This window comes from Aquarana catesbeiana, linkage group LG01, assembly GCF_042186555.1.
Source record: "Aquarana catesbeiana isolate 2022-GZ linkage group LG01, ASM4218655v1, whole genome shotgun sequence".
NCBI lineage: Eukaryota > Metazoa > Chordata > Amphibia > Anura > Ranidae > Aquarana > Aquarana catesbeiana.
The window spans coordinates 766,869,499-766,895,789 of NC_133324.1; the positions used below are offsets into that span (position 1 = coordinate 766,869,499).

The 26,291-nt window shown below is 42.3% G+C and overlaps 1 protein-coding gene across 3 annotated transcripts in view; it reads right to left on the minus strand.

The window, feature by feature from the left end:
• Window positions 1–2,612: 2,612 nt before the first annotated feature.
• Window positions 2,613–26,291, minus strand: part of PALLD (palladin, cytoskeletal associated protein) — a 486,054-nt gene continuing 462,375 nt past the window's right edge. For all 3 annotated transcript variants that reach the window (XM_073606212.1, XM_073606220.1, XM_073606231.1), the window contains 3 exons: window positions 20,750–20,915; window positions 20,391–20,524; window positions 2,613–5,831 (listed from right to left, as the gene is read on the minus strand). In XM_073606212.1, coding sequence (XP_073462313.1) covers window positions 5,668–5,831; window positions 20,391–20,524; window positions 20,750–20,915 — 464 coding nt within the window. In that variant the 3' untranslated portion in view covers window positions 2,613–5,667. The remainder of the gene's footprint in view (window positions 5,832–20,390; window positions 20,525–20,749; window positions 20,916–26,291) is intronic.

Genomic DNA, 26,291 nt, shown 5'->3' on the forward strand with positions numbered 1-26,291 from the left:
CTTTCCACAACACCAGCACTATCTGCTGTTTTGTGGTGGGCGAGCAGCATTACCAATTTATTGCCTTTTTCCTTTTGACCTGTCCACAGCCCCTCAGGTTCTCACCAAGGTGCTTGCCCCAGTTTTGGATCTGCTCCATGCTTCAGGATTCATGTTGTGGGGTACCTTTACAATATTTTGACTGGATTTTCCCAGATGGTACTAACTTTACAGAGCTCTAATTAAGTCATCGCTGGACCTATCTCACGGATTAGCGTATCTGGGCCCGATCCTAGACATGGCCGTGTCCATAACCTTCCTGCACCTTAAAAACATCTGACTCTTCATTCTGAAGCTTTGGCCCTGATAGGAGGAAGCCTTCAGGCCATGTTTACACAAGGGTATTGAGTATCATTGTTGCCTCCTTGGCTGTGCCATACACCCAGTTCACTCCAGACTTTTGCAACTCCATATTCTGACAGTATGGGACAAACGCACTCGATTACTGGGCCAGATTCTTTTTAACGTGGTGGATTTCCAACCCAGTGCCGGTGTTAAGAAAGCCCTCTTCTCCCCTGTTATGGACGGTTCTTACAACAGATGCCAGCTTGTCAGGCTGGGGTGCAGTCCTGTACACCCTCTCAGTGCAGGATACATGATCATCAGAGGAAGCATGCCTTCCCAACACCACCCTAGGGAAATTTCACTCCACTGTCTGAACGTTTTTGCATGCTGTGAAAGTTTACCCTTCCCTACTGCCTCTATTAGGAAATCGCATTCCCTCTTTGTGCTTACGAAGGGCTCCTGCAAGGGTTTCTCTGGATCTATCACCCAAACTGTCCTTTCCACTACTCCCAAACCTCCTACTCTCTGGCTCTCTTGCCTCCCATGCCCATCTGCAGATCCAGAGCCTCTCCCATCTGTTGAAACTCTCTACCTCAATCTGCTGGCTATCGCCTACTCTGGCCACCTTTAGACAAATCCTTAAGAACTCATCTCTTCAGGGAAGCCTATCCCACCTCCACTTAACTGAACTTCTTCCTTTAGCTGATACCTCACGGTCATTACCTTTTTTTTACCACTTGCCCCACCCTATTAGATTGTAAGCCCTTATGAGCCGGGCCCTCTTGTTTTATATTGTAACTGTACTGTCTCCCTTTTATATTGTAAAGCGCTGCGCAAACAGTTGGCACTAAATAAATTCTGTATAATAATAATGATAATCTTGCTTGGCTATTAATAGCTGGATCAGACAAGTTATTGTTAGAGCCTGTGATCTGCAGAATAGGGTTCCTCTCCTAACTGTTAAGGCACATTCTACCAGATCAGTTAGTGGGCTTTTCGGCATTGGGAATCTGTGTCTCAGATTTACAAAGCTACCACCAGGGATTCTGTTCCTATATTTTATAAGTTCTTTGAGATGCACCTTCAGGCCTCTTCTGATGTCAGTTTTTGGCATAAAGTGCTACAAACCGCTCTGAGTATGTCAGGCTTTTTTTTTTACTTGCTTGTTATGTGGGCATGTTGCCTTTGTTTGCTTTGTTGCCCACCCCTCCCTTGGACCGCTATTGGACACGCTAGTCATAATGATTTAATGAAGCCCATGTCCTACACTGTACGATCAGGAAAAAAAGGATTTTTGTCCTAGTAGTAAAAACCCATTTCCTGGAGTACAGTATAGGACCCACCCTCTCTGATCTTATGCTCTCCCTATTGTTTGCTAAAAAACTGAAAATCTGAAAATGGGAAAAATTATTCGGGAGATGTACCAGCAGCTTTTTTTTTTTTTTAATTAATGTATTTATTTTGCTAGTGTTCAATCACTTCGAGGTAGCTGCATATAACCCAGTTGTATTGATTTAAAGAAGCTTCTGTCCTGTACTGTACTCCAGGAAACAGATTTTACTGACTTGTCAAAAGTCCCATTATTCCTTCTACCCCTGGCTATCAGGTTGCCCATCTGTCCAAAAGACTAGATTTAACTCATGAGGACTGGTGTTCTCACTATTCCTTGTTTGAGTAACTTTAACTCTAGAGCTCCACCTACTGCTTCATGCTGTGGTTCCATTTGATGAGTGCTTTACCACTAGTAGCTCACTATAAAACTATTAAAACCACCTGTTGGCTAGCCCAGGGGGTGTGTCCATCATAGCCATAGCTCACAGTAAATGTCTTCATTCAGTCCAGTAGTAGGCAGTGATCGGAACAAATGATGACACAGAGGGTTGGACTGGAGCCTTGAGAGGGTGAGTAGTGCTTTGCAAACTATTTTCCACATAACGGAGAGTCTTTTTTATATATAAACTGGAGTTGGCCTTTAAAGTTAACTTATTGCTTTGCCTTAAATAATAACCAAATGACCGTATGAAGATTTTTATATCTTTACATGTACATTTCCTATGTAACACTAATTGGCCTCCCTCAGAAACAAAGCCTTGCATGGCAGCTAGTGCGAATGGAAAAGGGCTTTATTTCCTAGCAAGAATAGCTGATGATGATAACTAAAATACTCCAGTAGGAAAAAGTCAGCACAGGGATAATAATAGTAACACAGGCTGCGTGCACCTGCTAGTCTCAGATGGATCTGTCTGCACGAAGCACTAAATCAATGTGTAAGGAGAGGGGAAGCCATGTTTTGAAGAAACAATACTTTATTTAAATCCTTGCATAGCAATTATCATAAAAACCTTACCCCAGAAAACTAAGTTTGTCTTGTTATGGAACAGACACTGTGAAACTTCAACTGGTCTCATCTAATGACATGACCCAGACACACAAAGGCACTTTCTATAAATACAGATACAATGTGGTGGCAGAATAACACAGGTGAACTGAATCATTTCCTAAATAACACCAAAAGAAGTGGTGGCATATAGTAAACAATAACTTTTTAGTAGAAGAAGGTTAGAGGAAGCCATGTAGTCCATGTGACTACATTATGTTATTTCATTGAATACCAGTCAGAGCCTATGCAGAGTTTCCAGCACAATGTAGCATCATAATGTGTGGCCCATACATGAGTACAGTGTGCCACATCCCCTCCCTTTGATACTTATGGATTAACCAAATTTAATGCTAATAAGCAATACAATGACAACATAGCCTGGAAGGCACTGACATACATTTATATCTATGGTGTAGACTGATTAAGCACATATTTTGCATCATTTAGCTCTAGCACTGGTCACTGCTCTGTGCTGTAAAAAAAAAAATAATAAAGAACTGTATACAAAAAGGCTAATGACCCTACAGTAATACGTATGGTGAGTTTATATATGTGTAAAATACAAATGCAGTATAGCTGCAATAAAACAGATAAATAATGATATATGTGCTTCATAAAGGGTATACAGTGTTTTGCTTTACCCCCCCCTTGGCAAAGTACTTTTGTACCATTAACTAAATCAACTTGTTTTGGATTGTTATGGCTTCTTGTTGAACCTTTGCAACTCTGTAACAAACCTTTCTAACCAATACTATAGGAGGTTACCAAATAGGTGAAGTAGTTGCCCACATGAACCCGTCAGATTCATCTTTGCATTTTGAAAAATGCTACTTGGGATCTGGTTTCCATAGAAACACATCCACTTTTCCCTTTTCATTAATGTCCCCCTATCCAAGTAATGCTTAGGAATCATTATAACAATGCCTTAAATATGTGGGTCTTGTAGAGTCTCCTTGAAATCCAATTTACTGTACATCAATGGTGGATTCTTCATTTTAGGGGCTTCTAACCACTAATTTCCATTGAGGCAGGCAAGCAACAAGAGTTTCTGAAAGCATGTCAACATTAAATCTTACCAATCATAAATTAGACAAACACTCTGCAATCAGTATAATGATTTGGGAACATGTCTTTTCTCATGGCAGTTCATCACTTGCGGTAGACAAGAGAGTACTGGACATTTTACTGGCAGTGTATGAATCAATACTGAGAGGTAGCTAACCCACAGCTCTGAATGTAAACAAATGTAAACCTTCCCACTATGGTCTTTTGTGTATTTTTTTTATTACTGTAAGGTTTGGGGAATATGATAGGTAATAAATAGCTGTGTGAAGTAGTGACTTCTACTGTACAGTGAAAATGCAACATTTTGGTTCTACCTCTGTATGGTGAGTGGTTAAACAAAAAACAATAATCTCATTGATATCCATACTGAAGTATATCTTCAGGAAAATGTCAGCAATAGCACAGCAATAGAATGTAGTAGAGGTAGCAGCCCCTAACAGGCCCAGGCTATGACCCCAATCAAGCATGCTTGTCTCATTCCTCATCCTACCAATGAAAGCATCATTATTGAAAGTCTAATATCTAGAAATGAAGTTTATGCTCTTGCCTGTGTTGCTCCTATATACTAGACAACCACTCACATAAATCATGTGTTCTACACGATAGGTAACCTTCTGAAATTCAGAAACATAATGTATAACCATCTCGTCATCTGATATGTAATTTGTTACCAGTCCACTGATCCTTCTGATATCCTGTATATGGTGGCAAACGTATCTAGACTTTGCCCTCAAGTTCCTACGATAAGAGGGACATTACAGGCTTCCAGTATTGTAACAGAACATTCACAAAAGGTAAACCACTCAAACTGTCTTTTTCACTTGCACTAATCATCTAACTCCCATTCATAAGTTTCCCTTTCTTACACTGAATTTGAACAATTTTGTAGCTCTTTCCTAAAACGCACATTCTTGTGAATAGAATGTCACTCATTACGATTCAGGAAAACCCTACAATTCATTGTTCGAGACAGCTTTGGCTTTATCTCTGCGTACCTCATATTTTATGTGTGACAATGGAACAGGCCACCCAAGAAGAGCCCTAGAGGTCAGTTCAATATACTCTTCTGCTTGGACTCTAGTAGAACTGCTGCAGTCAGTTCATGAATACTAAATATAGGAAAAGTGCACAAAGCATAATGGGTATTGTTGCATAAATAATAGCAAGAATTTTGCCTTCTACCAGCTGTCCTTAGCCATCTAAATGTCACATAATATTGTAGTGTCGATACACACGGAAAACAACAAGGTGTACACACAAACAAGCACAGAAAGGGTGTATGTGACATTATCTTCCGCTCTCTTCATTAAGAGCTCCAAGTCCATAGACAGCTTCTGAAATCATTGCATGTTGTTTTGGCAAGTCCTGTCAAGTGATTTCCAATGTTGGGTAACACAGTCATACAAATATGTGTTACGTTTCAGCTGTGACACACAATGAAGCAAGCCATTTTGTTTCTAAACTCCTGAAGCATTATAGCAATTCACCTTGACAGCATTTTTGTTTAAATATATTTTTATAAAATCATACACTGTGTTTGATGCACTCAGACAATTAAAGATTGCACATCATCCTATACTGCTTTGAAGGCATTAGTGAGTTGAAGAAATCTTCTTGTCTTAGTGTCTGAAGGCACAAAACAAGCAGAATACACAAGAGATCCTTTCATAGAGCAGAAGAGTGAGTGATATGTATGTGCCATAAACACAAGATAAATCCCTGCTATCCTATGTTCTAGACTGCTTACACAAAGTTATTGCGTAGTTTAACTTGTCTCTATCAGGTTAGCTGAAGACGTGTCTTGCATGTTATATGATGTGACACTACTGCCGGGTGACAGCTGTGGCTCCTGGTGACGTCCTCCAATGGCTGCTACAGCAAATTACCCTGGGTCCTCTCTACAGGTCATCGCTTTCTACCAGCGCTGGCTGAATGTGCACTGGGTTTGCCTCTGGCATGAATGCTGCTTTAATATCCAGGCCTTGGTCAGAAAGTGCTGCGTATCGACTGGTGGAAGGCCGTACTTTCCTTGTCTTGGGAGTATGTGACTGCTGCCACTGAGCTATGAAAGTAAAAACAATGCATAAACATTTTAAAGTTCTTAGTTTTTTTTTTTAATCAGAAAAAAGTTTTTATTTAGTTGAAAAAATAATCATAGACACAGACATTTGGGTTACAGGCAACACATGTAAAACGTATAAAACATTTTGTATATTTTCTACATTTGCCCCCAAACCTGTGCATTATACTGTCAAATGTATCTACAGTAACAACAAAGGAGAAGCTGAGTAAAAATAAATAAAAAGAAACGGAATAGAACAAGCAACAATTAACTTAAGTGAGTAACACAAATGGTGTTCACCTTCCCCCTGACCAAATAGAACAGGTTTTCCCAATATATTCCTTTCTCAATGTATCACACTCTGAGCCACTACAGGCCTCTAGACCGTACAAAGACATTACCCCCTGCTCTCCGCTAAGCCATCAACAACCTGTCAAGGACAAGTTGCGAAGGAGCAACCCCAGGGGACTCCAGCCACTCCTGTCATATTTTGGTGAACTTGCTCGGTACTTTCCCATGCTATGTGTTCTTTTCCCTATAAATTATCTTATTAACTGCTTGGACCCACTGGCGGGATGTGGGAGCTTGAGGAGAAATCCAATATCTAAGAACAACAGCCTCAGTATTGCTATGTATATAGCAGGGGGATATACAGTGGGGACAGAAAGTATTCACACCCCCTTTAATTTTTCACTCTTTGTTATATTGCAGCCATTTGCTAAAATCATTTAAGTTCATTTTTTTTTCCTCATTAATGTACACACAGCACCCCATATTGACAGAAAAACAAGGAATTGTTGACATTTTTGCAGATTTATTAAAAAAGAAAAACTGAAATATCACATGGTCCTAAGTATTCAGACCCTTTGCTCAGTATTTCATAGAAGCACACTTTTGATCTAATACAGCCATGAGTCTTTTTTGGAAAGATGCAACAAGTTTTTCACAGCTGGATTTGGGAATCCACTGCCTTTTCTCCTTGCAGATCCTCTCCAGTTCTGTCAGGTTGGATAGTAAACGTTGGTGGACAGCCATTTTTAGGTCTCTCTAGAGATGCCGAATTGGGTTTAAGTCAGGGCTCTGGCTGGGCCATTCAAGAACAGTCATGGAGTTGTTGTGAAGCCACTCCTTCGTTATTTTAGCTGTGTGCTTAGGGTCATTGTCTTGTTGGAAGGTAAACCTTCGGCCCAGTCTGAGGTCCTGAGCACTCTGGAGAAGGTTTTCATCCAGGATATCCCTGTACTTGGCCGCATTCATCTTTCCCTCAATTGCAACCAGTCGTCATGTCCCTGCAGCTGAAAAACTCCCCCACAGCATGATGCTGCCACCACCATGCTTCACTGTTGGGACTGTATTGGACAGGTGATGAGCAGTGCCTGGTTTTCTCCACACATACTGCTTAGAATTAAGGCCAAAAAGTTCTATCTTGGTCTCATCAGACCAGAGAATCGTATTTCTCACCATCTTGGAGTCCTTCAGGTGTTTTTTTTAGCAAACTCCATGTGGGCTTTCATGTGTTTTGCACTGAGGAGAGGCTTCCGTCGGGCCACTCTGCCATAAAGCCCCGACTGGTGGAGGACTGCAGTGATGGTTGACTTTCCACAACTTTCTCCCATCTCCCGACTGCATCTCTGGAGCTCAGCCACAGTGATCTTTGGGTGCTTCTTTACCTCTCTCACCAAGGCTCTTCTCCCCCGATAGCTCAGCTTGGCCGGATGGCCAGCTCTAGAAAGGGTTCTGGTCGTCCCAAACGTCATCCATTTAAGGATTATGGAGGCCACTGTGCTCTTAGGAACCTTAAGTGCAGCAGAAATTTTTTTTGTAACCTTGGCCAGATCTGTGCCTTGCCACAATTCTGTCTCTGAGCCCTTCAGGCAGTTCCTTTGACCTCATGATTCTAATTTGCTCTAACATGCACTGTGGGCTGTAACGTCTTATATAGACAGGTGTGTGGCTTTCCTAATTAAGTCCAATCAGTGTAATCAAACACAGCTGGACTCAAATGAAGGTGTAGAACCATCTCAAGGATGATCAGAAGAAATGGACAGCAATATGGCTGCAATATAACAAAGAGTGAAAAATTTAAGGGGGTCTGAATAGTTTCCATCCCCACTGTAAGTCCTCCTTGGCTAAGTTGTTTAGGTTCACATCTCACAATCACAACATTTGCCTGTAACCATGTTATTTAAAGTGATTACTAAAGACACACTGTTTAATTTACATTGTCCCTTTTATTTCTGTACAGTGGAGAAAATAATTTTTTGATCCCCTGCAGATTTTGTAAGTTTGCCCACTTACAAAGAAGGGTCTATAATTTTTATCATACTATATCGTACTATCATACTATTTTATCATAATATTTTAGATGATAGAGGCCGAGTATCAACCAAAAATCCAGAAAAGAACACGATAAAAATATTATAAATTGAGTTGCAGTTCAGTGAGTAAAATAAGTATTTGATCGCCTACCAACCAACAATAATTCTGGCTCTCACAGAATGGCTAGTTTGTGCTCATGTGGTACACAGATTAGTCCTGTCAATTTAAGAAGATACGCGTAATGACAACTCATTATGTGTATAAAAGACACCTGTTCACAGAATCTTTCTTCCATTCAAACCCACCATCATGGGCAAGACCAAAGAGCTGTCAAAGGATGTCAGGGACAAGACTGTAGATCTGCACAAGGCTGTAACGGGATACAAGACCATCAGCAAGAAGCTTGGTAAGAAGGAGACAACTGTTGGAGCGATTATTTGCAAATGGAAGAAATACGAAATAACCATCAATCGCCCTCGGTCTGGAGCTCCATGCAAGGTTTTGCCTCATGGGGTAAGGAGATAATGAGAAAAGTGAGGGATCAGCCAAGAACTACACGGGAGGAGCATGTGAGTGAATATCAAGGCAGTTGGGACTACAGTCACCAAACAAGCCACTGGTAACACAATACGCTGCCATGGAATAAAACCCTGGCCTGCAAGGTCCTCCTCCCCAAGAAGGCACATGTACAAGCCCGTCTGAAGTTTGCCAATGAACATCTAAATGATTCATAGAAGGATTGGGAGAAAGTGCTGTGGTCAGATGAGACCAAAATTGAGCTGTTTGACATTAACTCGACTTGTGTTTAGAGAAAGTAAAATGCCGACTATGACCCTAAGAACATCATCCTTACATTCAAGCATGGAGGTGGAAACATTATGCTTTGGGGCTGTTTCTCTGCTAAAGGTACAGGCCAACTTTTCCGCATTGAGGGACCAATGGATGGGGCCATGTGTTGTAAAATCTTAGATGAGAACCTTCTTCCCTCAGCCAGAATACTTCAGATGGTTCCAAAACCTGCCAAGGCAACAAAGGAGTAGCTCAAGATGAAGCACATTAAGATCATGGAGTGGCCTAGCCAGTCTCCAGACCTTATTCCTATAGAAAATTTATGGAGGGAGCTGAGACGTCGAGTTGCCATCCAAAAGACAAGAAACCTTAAAGGGTAAGTTCACCTTTACAGAAAAATCTGTAAGGTGAACTTACACAGGACCCCCTCCTCATCCCCCCCGGTCCCGCTGACCTGGAGCGCAGCGATCTCCCGCTAGGAGACATCATATAGTCACCGGTCCGGCGCTTATAAATCCCCTATGCTTAATCTTCCAAACATACCTCGTACATTTAGGAGCATTCTAATTGGCCGGAGCCGACCAATCAAAACCTGTGTAGCCTGTCCTGTCACTGCGGGCGAAGAGGAGAGAAAGCCGTGGGGATTTAAAATCCTCTGACTGGAAAAGCGGCTATCCAATGTGTCAGAACGGCCGATTGCTGGACTCCAGGTTAGCTGGACTGTGTGCAATGGGGACAGGGTCCAGTGTAAGTCCACCTTACAGATTTTCTGTAAAGGTGAACTTACACTTCAAGGATTTAGAGAAGATCTGTTAAGAAGAGTGGACCAAATCCCTTCTGAGATGTTTGTGTGCAAACCTGGTAGCCAACTACAAGAAACATCTTACCTTTGTGCTTGCCAACAAAGGCTTCTCCACCAAGTACTGTCATGTTTTGCTTGGGGATCAAATACTTATTTTACCTCCTGAACTGCAACTCAATTTATAACATTTGTATCATGTGTTTTTTCTGGATCTTTGATATTCTGTCATAAAATATGGAAAAAAATGTGTTTCATATCATAGCAAAAAGTAAAACATATTGCTTTTTTTTCAAAATTGTTGCTCTTTTTTTGTTTATAGCGCAAAAAAAACACAGAGGTGATCAAATACCACCAAAAGAAAGCTCTATTTGAGGGAAAAAAAGGATGTCAATTTTGTTTTGGTGCAACGTCGTACGAATTGTCAGTTAAAGCGACGCATTGCTGAATCACAAAAAGTGCTCTGGTCAGGAAGGGGGTAAAATCTTCCGGGGCTGAAGCGATTAATTTGTATAAGGACAGCACACTTTGGAAGTCCCATCATGCCTCTGCCTCTGGGTGTCTTGCTTGTGCTGTCAGAGTCTTGCTATGCCTCATGGCACTTGTAGTTCTGGAACAGCTGGAGGTCCGCTAATTGCATATCCCTGCCTTATATTAACCTGAGCCCGATCCAGTGCTGTGCTCAAGAACAGCATTGCTGCTCTCTCTCCTTACTGGCTTAGAAGCAGCAGTGGGAGTCATTGGCTCCTGCTGCTGTCAATCAAACAGCATGGCTGAGCCACACTGTTTGTGTGCCAATGGACACAGAGAGCACGGATCGGGATTGAGCCTGCACAAGTGCTCTCATAGCAAGTGGCTTGCTATGAGGGTGCTCAGTAGGGGGGAGGAGCCAGGAATGCTGGGGGGGGGGGGGCGAGAAGAGGATGATCAGAGCTGCTATGTGCAACACCATTGTTTATTTTGAGAACACATTTTTTTCCCCTTTGCAATCACCTTAATAAAAGACCTTTTGGAGAGGGACCACATATAAATAATTGTGTTTTTATTTAAATCAAGACATTTCTGGGACACTTGTCACATATAGTCATAAATACACTTAGTTACAAGTGTCAAAGAAATGGCTTGATATAAATAAAAACAAATATTCATGCATGGTTCCATTTCCAATGGATCTTAGTTCCCCTCTGGATCATTTTTGCAGACATGTAAAAATCTGCACTTTTGGCTATAATATTACTTAAATCCCTCAGAACATTATATATTTTCTGAACGCAGAGGCCCTGTAGTTGGTAGTTGCAATTTTTTTTAATGTTGCATTAAATTTGCTCAACTGTTTATCAAATCTACATTTTCAGGAAAAATACACTAAAATGAATTTTATTGCACACAAATACAATTGAATCCCCTTTTTTGTACAAAATAAAAGATGAGTAGGTAGTGTAGTGTAAATACCAAATGTGTCAAGCCTCAAAATTGCGCGTGCACACCACAACACCAGCACTGTAAAAGTTATTTCATTATAGAGAGGTGCCAGCTAAAGGTGAAAAAAAAAAACAAGCTCATGCTTGCTAGTATGTCCAGAGAGGTAAGATGATTATTTAAAGTGATTTTATTTCTGTTATTTTCACTGCATTCTTTTATATGGGATACGAATATATTGGGAGTCTAGTGTGGGGGTATACCCACATTAGACCCCAGGAAATGTAAGGAACATGATCACGTGTGTGTATATATATATATATATATATATATATATATATATATATATATATATACACACACACAGTATCTCACCCCTTACATTTTTTAAATATTTTATTATATCTTTTCATGTGATAACACTGAAGAAATGACACTTTGCTACAATGTAAAGTAGTGAGTGTACAGCTTGTATAACAGTGTACATTTGCTGTCCCCTCAAAATAACAACATACACAGCCATTAATGAGAAAGAATATTTGGGAGTTTGGGCCCCACCCCAAACTCACCATAAGGAGAAGGCAAGTGGACTATCGCGGTACATATAAGAAGGATATGTATAAGTACTACAAAACATTCATAAAAATATACAAATTTTATTAATACAAAATGACAAAAACAGAAACAAGAATTTCCATTAAAAACGCAGATGGCAAGGGGGCGTGTCCGTATGTAGAGTGCACCAGACGTGTTGCTGAGGAGCTCCGAAAATGCTGCCCTAATCCACTGCCATCCTGCGCTAAATACGATTTTAAGAGCCACAGAACTCTCCCCATTTACCCCTGGACATCACCACACTAGCCTTGGGGAAAATTTTGGAGCTTGGTCGCGCCGGCTCCACACAGCAACAGCCGCCGCCATCTTGAGGCCTGTGAAGCCTCCGACATCTCCGGGCTGCAGCACCGCATTCAGCGGAGCGGAGGGCGGCCAACCCCTCCGAATTCGTGACAGCTATTCCTGGGGGGTGACTGCCCAGTGTGGAGGGCCGAGGCGCCGCCGGCGGATCTGGTGAGACGGCTCCCCGGCGCCGCGACCCGCCGCCATCTTGCGGCCTATGGAGCCTCTAACATCCCCGGGCTCGGGTGCCGCGATCGACGGAGCGGGAGGCGGCAACTACTTCCGCACCTCTAGCGGCGGTCCCTGGGAGGCTGCTGAACTGTGTGGGGACCAGTGAAAGGATCCTTAAGAAAGTATTTCGGGCGCCCGAGGCCCGCTGTTATCCTGAGGCCTGCAGTGCCTGGCCCATCCTCCATCCACAGGCTAGAAGCCTCTTTCTCTAAGTCACCATCCCGGCAGGGGCTGTGTTTTACATTAAGCCCTAACCCTGTGCACCCTCTGTCCCGCTCCTTGTGTTTTCCAGTGCCTTCCTGCTGTCCCTCACAGAGCATAAAGCCCCCCTTCAGAGCAGAACACACTGCGGATGGGCCCAGGACCCGCTGTGCACATCCTAAAAAAAAGGCTTCTCACACCACTCCTTCAGTGGCCGCATCGTCTGGGCGCCAGCCGGCGGCTACAATGGCGGCAAACGCACAAACAGTGGCGGAGTCAGGGGCTACGGAGTCCCCAACGGGAGCAGAGATCCTGGCAGCCATCACAGCATGTAAAGAAACCCTGACTACCAAGATAGACTTCCTAACAGTAGATGTAAGCCTCATCCGTCAGGACATGGACAAATTCCGATCACGTATATCCGAGGTGGAGGATGCGATCCGGTCGGACTCCAGAGAGGTGAGGACCTTGCAGCTTCAGGTGAAGGCGCTACAGGAACGACCCATAGACACCGAAAATCGCCTTAGGCGTAACAACATTCACATAATTGGCTTACCTGAGAGAGTTGAAGGCCCCAGACCGGCAGAGTTCACTGAACAGCTATTATCCACCTTGTTTAATCTGGGAAATATGCCACCCACCACCCACTTTTGTGGTTGAAAGAGCCCACAGAGTCCCACCACTCCCTCCGAGACCCGGGGCCCCTCCACGTCCCTTCCTGCTACGCTTGCTAAACTACCAGGATCGTGACCGTATCTTGGCGGTGGCCCGAACCATGCCGGAAATCAAGTATGAGAATACTAGACTGTCCTTCTTTCCAGATTTCTCCCAAGAGGTGCAGCAACGCCGCAAATCTTTCACAGAGGTCAGACGCCGACTCAGAGAGAAGGGAATACGTTTTGGCCTTCTATATCCCAGCAGATTGAGGATCACTGACGGTGACACCACCCGCTTCTTTGATACCCCTGAAGCCGCTGCGGCGTGGTTGGATACCCGCTAGTGTCATATCAACAACTGGAACTTTTATGGCTCTATGCTTTGTTGGACCCAGCTACATACCCCAGCTTCCTATAAGGACCCTCATTTCTGTCCCCAGTTGATTCCCAGCACAATTTATTATCGGCTCCAACATCCTTCTGTATTACCGTACCTCGACATTATCCTTACTCTATACTCGGCACACTTTGATGATGGAACTAACGCTAGCATCTCCTGCCTGAGGAGCTCCAGCAGCTATCATACAGACTTTTGTTTTTTTTGTTGTTTTTGTTCTGTTTTTTGACCACCAAACGGTGATCCGTCTGAAGGCGCTCTGCTCCCTGAGATCCCCCCCCCTCATCGATCCAGAGATCACCACTCGCACCCCTGTTCCCTGTCGACAGTGTCTGGTGGATGGTTATCATCCACTCCTAGATACCTGTTCTCTGAGACTCACCAGCTACGGGAACTGAGGTTTACCCTCTGATTCTGGACTGGCATGTTAGCGTAGTGCACTGAGTTAAGGTTGCCACTACGGTTCTAAAGTTCTTTTTGTTTAGGGGTAAAACTATCCCCAGCCTTCTCCCTCGTTTTGCAAGAGAGATGGGGCATAGTAGGAAAGGCACATCGTGCCTGGGTTTGTTTGAAACTGTTTTAAAGGTTTTTTTCTTTTTTTCTTTTATTGGTGCAAGGTTTTGGATAAATCTAAATGTTGCTAACACATGGTGTGCTGTGTCAAGGATTTTGCTGCTCATGGTTCGCTCCCCGATTCGCTCTCCCACTCATCCGGGTTGGTTCTCCCCCTTTAATATAGATGGCTAATCCCCCTGCTGATTCCTTTACGGTCCTTTCCTGGAATGTCAGAGGTCTTGGATCAAAATTCAAGCGAGCTCTCCTCTTCCATTACCTAAAATCCTACTCCCCCCAACTCATTCTTCTTCAAGAGACCCATCTTATGGGCAGCAAAATCCTGACATTGAAAAAAACGTGGATACAGAGGGCTATCCATGCCACGTACTCTACATATGCAAGGGGAGTGTCGATTCTTATACACAAGAACTTCCCCTGTGTGATTGAAGAGGTGTGCACGGACCCACAGGGTATATTTTTATTGTTGTATTTACACTATGGTCTCACAGATATATTGTCATTAATATGTACATCCCCCCCACCTTTCTCACCTGTAATGCTATATGCGGTTATGGAAAAGATTGCACCCTTTTGCCCTGGGAAAATTCTAATTATGGGGGACTTTAATGCTATCATGTCCCCGGAATTGGATAGACCTGCTCCGCCAAAGCATCATTGCACAGATCTCTCTGTTTGGGCTCAGACAGTAGCCCTCGAAGAGATTTGGAGGTGGAAGCACCCCACCACCAGAATCTACTCGTGTTTTTCAGCATCCCACAAAACTGCATCCCGTATAGACCAGGCCTTTTCTAATCCCCCATTGTTGGCAGATGTGCTGGAGGCATCCTACTTACCAAGTGGTTTGTCTGATCACAGCCCATTGGTGGTGACGCTTCGCTGTCCTGCATCCCGGAGTGCTGCACTGTGGAGGTTGGGGGCTCACTGGGTCTCCCATCCGGAAATAACTGAAATTGTACCCCCCTTATTAGCTGATTTCTGGGAGCGGAACACTGGGTCCTCCTCCCCTGAAATCACTTGGGATGCATTTAAAGCATATACGAGGGGACAATATATCTCATCTATTGCCCATATTAAAAAGAAACAATTAAAGGAAACCCAACTATTACAACAATCGGTGACAAATCATACCTCTACATACAGCTCAGATCCCACACCATTTCATTTTGACTCACTTATAGCAGCCCAGAGAGAACTCAATCTTCACCTGACAGAGGTCACATGACTTGCAGCTCATAGGGGCAGACAAAGAACTTTTGAACAGGGCGACAAAAATGGTCGCCTGCTGGCCCTATTGGCGCAGAATGACCAACCACTCACGCTTGTCTCCAACCTGCGGACTTCTGATGGGGACACGGTGACTTCCCCATCGGAGATTCTGCAAACATTTACTGCTTTTTACAAAAGGCTGTATACATCCACGTTGCCCTCTGATTTTCAGCCTGAGCGGCTGTGGGACCTGTTAGATCCCCTGGCGCTGGGCTGACTTTCGGACCAGGAGCGTGAGACGCTAGTTAGGCCATTTACAGCCCTAGAAGTTCTGAATGCTATTCAATCCTTCCCCACTGGTAAAGCACCGGGGCCAGATGGCCTCCCGATTGACTTTTATAGGTCGCATGGAGACCTCCTGGCACCCCTGTTGGCCCAGTTATATAATAGGTGTTTAAAACATTGTAAGCTGCCCGACTCAATGTATCACGCATATCTGACTTTAATGTACAAACCCTCTAAAGATCCAACCTCTTGCGCCTCCTATCGACCAACTGCATTGCTAAATAACGACTTTAAAATTTTGACCAAATTACTTGCTTTACGACTATATCCCCTACTACCTTCAGTCATTGATTCGGATCAAATTGGCTTTATGCCCCGTAGATCCACTGACGTCAACCTCAGAAGATTATATACCAACATACATGCCCAACACCACAACACGGGTTTGAAAACTATAGCCTCACTTGACTTTTGACAGTATTTCTACTAGTATTTGACTAGTATTTCTACTAGTTTCACGGTTTTACCGCTTCATCAGAAAAATACATCTGCGAACAAGATAATGAAGATACAGTAATGTGAAAAATGACAAATCAAACAATATTAACACAAGAAAAAGTGGGGAAGGAATAGGCAATTGGTAACCATATGGAACATCTTACCCATGCTCTGGTTGGAGCACAGCGTGGAGCAACCCGGAGAGATCTCTCACGGCGATTGGGAAAGAGGTGTATGCAAGACCAGCTAGTTTAGCAACTAGGTAAACACAATGTGGAAGGTTGAACATATCAGGCAAAAATGCCCAAGGTCATATGGGAGTGCGAGTGTGGAGGAGTGATAAACACACACCACAATAGGGGGGTAAGTGAAATTAACCAAGGAAACAAACCAATTGTGTCAGATGATTGAAAAAGAAGAGGGCGGTTGGGGGAGGGAAAAGAGAGGAGGCAAGGGAAAAAAAGAAGGAAAAAAAAGGAAGAGAAAAGAAAAAAGAAGGAGTCGGAGGAGGCAAAAGGGGGGGGAAGGGGAAAGAGGGAGAAAGGAATGGGGAGGGGAAGTGGAAGGAAAAGAGGGAGAAAGATGAAAAAAAGAGGGGGGGGGAAGGGGATTCTGTCCAGGGGCTCTGAGCTGCGCGCACACTCTGTGCGCGTTGCTCTTTGCCCACTTGCTATGATGCTAGTGCGCAGGCTTTACGGGGCCCTTGACCCCGTGACGCCATCCGACACTGGCGCCGAATAGCGACGTGGGTTGAAGTAGGTATATAGAGCGGACTTGTTCCGCTGTACACACAGGCCAGCGCTATACCCAGAGGAGCCTTGGACAACTCGCTTTTCTCATTGCCTTTTACATTGTTGTTTTACTAGCCCACATCCCCTTGGGTTGGATGGGGGTTTATACTAGCACACTAATGATCATGTTGTACTTACTATTGCCCCTTATAGATACTGGACTCTGTTTCTAAGGCTGCATTATGATGCATGCTTTATTGAAACAGTCCCTGGCGTATTTCTTCTCCTGATCCATATACAAGCAAATTAATCCAAGTGGGTTTCCATTCCCGGGTTTTTTATTAATACACTTTTACTATTTGGGTAAATATTCCCTATGTGATTCCTGCACTCATTTTATATACTTGGTTTTATCACAGCACCTCTCTCTCTGTTTTGTATCTTTTGGATTGTCTTGGTTTTCTCGATCCATTTTCCATCTGATCTTTTCACATTTTGTCTTCACTATGCATGTGTTCGTTTTTTCCCTGTCACGTCGCTGGCAGGGGTGTTCATTCCATGCTTTTTCCCCTTTTTACCTTCCTTGGTTTCTTCCCCTTTTCTTGCCTTCTTCTTTCTTCACTGGTCTTTTTCCTTCTTATTTTTCTCCTCTCTCTTTTTTTTCCCCCTTTCCCCTCCCCCTCTTTTTTCTCCTTTCTCCCTCTTCCCCCCCCCCCCCCTTCCCCTTCCCCTCCCCATTCCTTTCTCCCTCTTTCCCCCCCCCCCTTTTGCCTCCTCCGACTCCTTTTTTCTTTTTCTTTTTCTCTTCTTTTTTTTTTCCTTCTTTTTTTCCCTTGCCTCCTCTCTTTTCCCTCCCCCAACCGCCCTCTTCTTTTTCAATCATCTGACACAATTGGTTTGTTTCCTTGGTTCATTTCACTTACCTCCCTATTGTGGTGTGTGTTTATCACACCCTCCACACTCGCACTCCCATATGACCTTGGGCATTTTTGCCTGATATGTTCAACCTTCCACATTGTTTTTACCTAGGTGCTAAACTAGCTGGTCTTGCATACACCTCTTTCCCAATCGCCGTGGGAGATCTCCCCGGGTTGCTCCACGCTGTGCTCCAACCAGGGCATTGGTAAGATGTTCCATATGGTTACCAATTGCCTATTCCTTCCCCACTTTTTCTTGTGTTAATATTGTTTGATTTGTCATTTTTCACATTACTGTATCTTCATTATCTTCTTCGCAGATGCATTTTCCTGATGAAGCGGTAAAACCGTGAAACTAGTAGAAATACTGAAATACCATGCCATCCGCATTTTTAATGGAAATTGTTGTTTCTGTTTTTGTCATTTTGTATTAATAAAATTTGTGTATATTATGAATGTTTTGTAGTACTTGTACATATCCTTCTTATATGTACCGCGATAGTCCACTTGCCTTCTCCTTATGGTGAGTTTGGGGTGGGGCCCACACTCCCAATTATTCTTTCTCATATAACTTGGATGATGGTACATTTTATATAAAACATTTTCGTATATATCTTATGCCTTTTCGTGAGGCCACTCATTTTCTAGACAGCCATTAATGTCTAAACCGCTGGCAACAAAAGTGAGTACACCCCCTAAGTAAAAATGTGGGCCCAAATGGCCCAATTAGCCATTTTCCCTCCCAGGTGTCATGTGACTCATTAGTGTTGCAAGGTCTCAGGTGCGAATGGGAAGCAGGTGTGTTAAAAGGGTCTGCATGGCTGTCTTCCCAGAAGGAAGCCTCTTCTAAAGATGATGCACAAGAAAACAGTTTGCTGAAGACAAGCAGACTAAGGACATGGATTACTGGAACCATGTCCTGTGGTCTGATGAGACCAAGATAAACTTTGGTTCAGATGGTGTCAAGTGTGGTGTGTGGTGGCAACCAGGTGAGGAGTACAAAGACAAGTGTGTCTTGCCTTCACTTAAGCATGGTGGTGGGAGTGTCATGGGGGTGCATGAGTGCTGCTGGCACTGGGGAGCTACAGTTCATTGAGGGAACCATGAATGCCAACATGTACTGTGACTTCCTTTGGAGACTGGGCTGCAGGGCAGTATTCCAACATGAGAACGACCCCAAACACACCTCCAAGATGACCACTGCCTTGCTAAAGAAGCTGAGGGTAAAGGTAATGAACTGGCCAAGCATGTCTCCAGACCTAAACCCTATTGAGCATCCTCAAACGGAAGGTGAAGGAGCGCAAAGTCTGTAACATCCACCAGTTCCGTGATGTCGTCATAGAAGAGTTGAAGAGGACTCCAGTGGCAACCTGTGAAGGTCTGGTGAACTTCATGCCCAAGAGGGGTAAGGCAGTGCTGGAAAATAACGGTGGCCACACAAAATATTGACACTTTGGGCCCAATTTGGACATTTTCACTTAGGGGTGTACTCACTTTTGTTGCCAGTGGTTTAGACATTAATGGCTGTGTGTTGAGTTTTTTTGAGGGGACAGAAAATTTACACTGTTATACAAGCTGTACACTCACTTCTTTACATTGTAGCAAAGTGTAATTTTTTCAGTGTTGTCACATTAAAAGATACAATAAAATACTTCTGTGAGATACTGTATATATATATATATATATATATATATATATATATATATATATATATATATACACACACACAAATATAACCTGCTCTACCACCTACTGGGCCTGCCGCGCAGCGACAAGTTTCTTGCTATCACTACCTCTGAGGTTGATAAGACCGAAGGAAAATCATGTACAAAAAATCGCCAGTCAGGTGCTTTCATCACACCTTATTAAACTGTCTGTGTTGCGTTCACTGACCCCTTCTCATTCTGCTGTGATGGGAAGCAGAGAACAGCATCTTTACTCTTCATTGCAGCTAAATAAACTGCTGCACAGTGGAGATAAGCAGTGATAGTCACGCAGCTTATCTCGACTTTTTAAATGAAAACCTTTACTTGAAGGGAAGGAATAATTGGGAAATAATACCTTGTTAATAGAGGACCCCATTGATATAAACCATTTACACATATAACATACTAGTGTTTTCCCACACAAGAATACTTGTTTGCAGTGGACTAATGCCCCGTACACACAGTCGGACATTGATCGGACATTCCGACAACAAAATCCTAGGATTTTTTCTGACGGATGTTGGCTCAAACTTGTCTTGCATACACACGATCACACAAAGTTGTCGGAAAATCGGATCATTCTGAACGCGGTGACGTAAAACACATACGTCGGGACTATAAACGGGGCAGTAGCCAATAGCTTTCATGTCTTTATTTATTCAGAGCTTGCATGGCACTTTGTGCGTCGGATTTGTGTACACATGATCGGAAATTCCGACAACGGATTTTGTTGTCGGAAAATTTTATAGCCTGCTCTCAAACTTTGTGTGTCAGAAAATCCGATGGAAAATGTGTGATGGAGCCTAAACACGGTTGGAATTTCCGACAACAAGGTCCTATCACACATTTTCCGTCAGAAAATCCAACCGTGTGTACGGGGCATTAGTCTTCAAAAATGGCAAATCTACTTAGGCTATGAGTTATATATTTACCATGTATGTCAAGCCTTGCAGTACAAGACACAATGCCAGCCTCATTCTTTGCTGAGACAGTATACCAGCCAGCATCCTCTTTGGTGGTACCTTGGATCAGTAGGCAAAGGTAACCATAGTTATCTTGATGCATGCTGGAAAAAAAATATAGAAGTTATCACATGATTTATCGAGGGATAGCACAGTAAGAATCATTTAGTATTCATGTAAGAGTTTAATGAATTATTGTTAAATGAGTTCCGTATATTTCCAAAAGTATATGCAAACCAATGGAACAGTTTCTTAATGTAGAATTGTCTGTGCTGCCTAATTCTTATTTTTGTGATTACGCTTTTTTCACATCCATCTTTAACAGGTACCTGACTCTGTCAGTGTTGTATGTCAGCGATTCATTTTCTTTCTTCCAGAATATCTGGGGTGGGGGACTTCCTGAGACACGGCATTCCAGCCTCACTGGATATCCTTCTGCCACTCCTGTATTCTGTAGCTTTTCTAGGAACACAGGTGGCTTGTGGGCATCTCTCGCTGTTGAAAATAGAGAATCCAACACATTTATTAGTCACTGTCATGTCATCATACATACAAAACAAAATTGTATCTGTAAATACATTATTGAAGGTCTCTACCAACAACTTCTGAAGTTGGAAAGGCATGAGAGCATCAGGAGTGCCAGTTTAGATTATTATTTGCACCTGCAGTAATTTATATGTAGTCATTTCAATAGTTCCTGCTCCGATCTTCTTCATTCACTGGTTCCTTCCCTCCAAGGTAGTCAAAGGACACCAAATTCAAAAGGACAAAAGCATTAAATGGAGGAAATTATAAGAGGTATAGCAAAGCGCTGGATACAATGAGAGAGCTACAAATGTCTCTTTATCGCCAAAGTCTCTACAACTATTACCCTCCAGCAAAAGTAAATAATTTCAGGAGATTTTCTTTTGTTAATTTAGGAGATAAATCAGAATTTGTACATCATATACACTATATGATGTATGAATTCTGCCTTTACACGCCCATAAATTTTAATGGCATCCCAGTCTTAGTCCGTAGGGCTCAATATTGAGTTGGCCCACCCTTTGCAGCTATAACAGTTTCAACTCTTCTGGGAATGTTTGACCATTCTTCTAGAAGTGCATTTGTGAGGTCAGGCACTGATGTGGATGAGAAGGCCTGGCTCGCAGTCTCCGCTCTAATTCATCCCAAAGGTGTTCTATCAGGTTGAGGTCAGGACTCTGTGCAGGCCAGTTAAGTTCCTCCAACCCAAACTCGCTCATCCATGTCTTTATGGACCTTGCTTTGTGCACTGGTCCAAATCATTTGGTGGATGGGAGTTTATGGTACGCGGTTGTTCTTCTCGTCCACATCAGTACCTGACCTCACAAATGCGCTTCTGGAAGAATGGTCAAACATTCCCATAGACACACTCCTAAACCTTGTGTACATCCTTCTAAGAAGAGTTTAAGCTGTTCTAGCTGCAAAAGGTGGGCCAACTCAATATTGAACCCTACTGACTAAGACTAGGTTGCCATTAAAGTTCATGTGCGTGTAAAGGCAGGCATCCCAATACTTCTGGTAATATAGTGTATAGTGTATGTGTCACTTGCAGCAATATGTTCAGTTATATTTTCTGAAAACATTTTGCTGCCAATTTCTTGGCAAACTGTATAAAGGCAACATTTTTTGTTGGCAATATGGCATATGTTTGTTTTGACAATTATGGGTTTGTCTAAAAAAATGTTGTTAAGGATATACCTGAGGCAATGTTTAAGATTAACCGAATAAATGTAGGATTTACAATGTGTATTGGAGACCATAATGTTAGTTCTGGAGAATACCACCTTTTGGTTTGGGGGTCCCACAAGACAAATAGCTATGGGATCAGAGGCAAATTTGCACTGGCCTATGCTAACCTATTTATGGGGGCCTGGGAGAACCTCTTTATTAATGGTAAGATTGGTTCCAAACTTATACTTTTGAGAAGAACATTGATGAACACTTTTTCATTTGGGGTTGGACCGAAGCTACATTACAAGAGTTCACCCAAAAGTTGAATAATCCAGACTGGAATCAGAATTGATGACTCTTTATGGTCAGGTCATTTTCTTGACTTGAGTATCAAGATTATTGAGGGTAGGATTGAAACCACAGTATGCCAGAAGGAGACTGACCATATTGTGTTTGTCCCAGTGTGTAGTTGCCATCATCGTCCCTGGATTGAGGTATAGGAGGAACTGTACAAATGTGATAACTTAACAACAACCGGAAAAAAATTTGTAAACCTGAGATTGCGGAAAAAATGTTATAGAGACACTTTGGTTGTAGACAGAATAACCCTTTTGTATCACAAATGGTAGTGAAATAAAGAGGAGGAAACCTCTGCTTGTGATTTACACCATTGTGAAAGCAAAGGGAGAGTTGTGAAGATTATTAAGCAATATCGGCCCCTGCTTACAAAGAATCCGGTACACGGGACAATATTTCTCTCAAGGTCCAAAGTGGTCTTTACCAAGGCACCCACCTTGAAGGATCTGCTAGTGAGGAATTATATTCGGGATAAAAAGCCCCCTTTAAGAATGTTTTTGACTGGTTATAAGGGCTTTAGAAGGTGCCATAGGTGTTATGTCTGCAGACACACTAATGCCGCATACACACGATCGCACATTCTGACAACAAAATTCATGTTTTTTTTCCGACGGATTTAGGCTCAAACTTGTCTTGCATACACGCGGTCACACAAATCTTGTTGGAAACCCAGTTGTTTGGGATTTTAGTAGTAGAGAAGATATTCTAAAAGTGTAATTTAATAAGAAAACATTTTAATGTTGACTGACTGATATCTACACCCTGATTCAGAATTTGAGTCTAGGGGGTTAAATTTGCACACAGCTAGTAGGAGGAGGGGCAAGTTCATCCTCTTCTTATTTTAGATTTCTTAGTCCTTTTTTTGTAGCGCTGAATTAAAAAGCTTTGGGGAGGATGCACATTTTGCCATCCTTGCCTTGGGATAAAGAAGACCCTGTCTCTGCACTGGTAGCAGGGAACACAAGGCACCAAACAGCTCGTACAGCCTGTAGATGGAGCAAACAGAATTGAGTATTGTACAGGGAAAGGATTCTATTTATAACTGTTTAGTCTTTATGACCAAAAAAATAACAATAATATATTAACCTGTGCTGGAAAATTACACATGGATAGTGATGGTTTCTTGTGATGGCTTACGTTGAAACAATATAAAGTGTTCGTTTTTTTAGGCTGTTTGTTGCGACAGGTTCCATTGTAAGTCCCTTCATCCTTTCCTTGCAGTTGCAACCTTTTTTCATACACCTCTGATGCAAATATATAGACCACGATAAACAAAATACAATACTCCAGAGGTTTCTAGGAGTTTCTTTAGCTGTCTGTAGGGTGGGCATTCTTCCTACTGTCCCCCAATGTAAGGAACATCCTTCTCACGGACCACCGTGTTAATGTATCATAAAATGTGTATATATAGTAATTATTAATAGGTGTTCCCTGAGAGCTGAAAATTAATTCATGATTACGCCATGTTAAAATGTTAAGAAAGGTTGCTTTGCTTTACAGGGATTCCTGAAACTAAATGTACTTATGAACTAAACACATGCTAAACTAGACCTCTAGCAAGCAGTATACTGTAAAGGGTTATTTGTCTTCTACTTCCGTCTTAGGAAAAAAGGGATGTGCTAAAAACCATTCTAAATACACAGAAGCCCTGCCAGGAACTACTACAAACAGATGACAAGCAGAGTGAGTGCAATACTTTCCAGCCTGTGTGTAGATTTTGCTTGGCCAAAAAAGGTCTTGAGGTGCCGTTATGTACAAGTGCGCAGTAAAGACGTCTGCCTCTCCAGATCTGGCTAAATTTTTCATATAATCAGAAATCATAAACCAAATGCACTGAAATAGCTGTGAATTGTAGCATTGGTGCCAAAAAAGAAACAGGGAGTCCCCAATCTCCTATGCTGGATTGGTGGACAGAAAACAGCTCAGGTCCTTTGCCATGTCACCATAGTTACACAATGAACACACCGATATTGGAAACAGAGACAAATGGAAATGTGCCGGCCGTAAAGTGGGCTTGTATGTATGAGTCACTCTTCGTAGTGAATTCTGACTCTTAAACTAAAGATTGAAGCCGAGTGTATAAATTCTGTGCCGTGGAAGGCTGTGTGACAGCTTTACAAACCCAATGACTCTCACCACCACTCTGCCAGTTGACAAAGGAGCTACACATGGACTTCAGAGCATTAGAACGCAGCAGTACTGATGTATGTTTGTTCTGTTTTATGGAACTAACCAATATGGAGTGCAGAATATTTCCTAGAAAAAAAATACCCAAATTCATTTTTTTTGTCTCCTTCCAATTACAAAAATTGGCATATAGTCCCATGTTCAGCCAAGCCACTCATTAGACTGGTAGGGTGACAACCCGAGGGTTAGCAAGCTTAGTTTTAATATATTGATTTACAGTTTCACCCCCCCCCCCCCCCCCCCCCCAGCTGCCACATTACAGTGGATCTACTACTAAGTCATTTACACACACACATCATTGACATTCTATATGTTATTTGCATGTTACATCCCCAAATTACAGCCACTGGAGTTCCAACAGTATAGACTTCAGTAAATACTTACCTTCAACCCTGCTCTTAAGTTTTTCTCTGTGGGGCCCTTCCCACTTCAGCTAACTTTGACATGCACAAAAAAAATGTGTGCTAAAGCATGGGAAAGGTGAGAAGTTTAAATTTAACTTTACCAAGTTTAAGATACAGTTCCAGCTACTTCTGCTTGTGTGAGACCCACTGAATGTCACTAATAGTGCTGTCCCGCCAACAATAACTACAAAAACAAAATCTCCAACTGTCCAATTCAAAAAATAGCAGCTCCCAAAGTTTCTAAACATTTTAATCTTACACCGTCCAATACAACATTAAGTCCACAATATACACAACAGCAAAGTTAGCTTCCACTCTTGCTGCCCCTAGGAGCTTCAAAATTGTTCACATTGCACACTTTGTCCCTAAACAACTCTTTTGCCTGCATGATCTGTTCCCAAACAAATCTACCGCTCACACAGTGTGTTCCAAAGAAAAAAAAAAGAAGAAGAAGAATTGGCTGTATATGGAGCTGCCGTGCAGTGTTGGAAATATACCAACTTCAAGTCAAGGTTTGATAACTCTTATTTATATATGCTAGTAGTATACAATCATGTTTTGGTTGATATTATTTAACATTTATATCTATTCATTATCTACTATTTTCCAGTGAGAACCTAGTAGTAAGTAATTACAATACATGTGGTCCACCTATGTTCTATGCCTTTGCACAGCTATATATTATATATTTATTTTATATGTGAGACTGGCACTTGATTACATAATATTTTGTTATATTATTATATGGTTTATATAAGCAGTTTACTGAGGCTTGTTGGAATATGGAAGGGCTATTTAAAGGTATTTCCAATGAATGAGAGTTTGTTCTGATGAAGAAGGTGTGTCCTCAAAATGCATAAGCCAGGATGCATGATTTAGGCAATGCTTATGTCAGCTGCAAGAATTCCACAGCCGGAGAACTGTGCCTATTGGTCAGAGAGATTTAGTATTTTATGGAAAATGTATTACATGTGGTTATACAAGACATTGTAATTATTAATTTAATATACCAAGTGATTTAATAAAGTTTATTTAATTGAGCATCTTACACTATGCTGGAGCGCTTTCTGTGTTTTTTTTTTAGTTAGGGTTCACATCCACTTTAAGTAACAGATTCCAAATAGCTATCACTGGAAAAACTGGGATTGCTATGGACAATAATTGTCGTATCTATCTATCTATCTATCTATCTATCTATCTATCTATCTATCTATCTATCTATCTATCT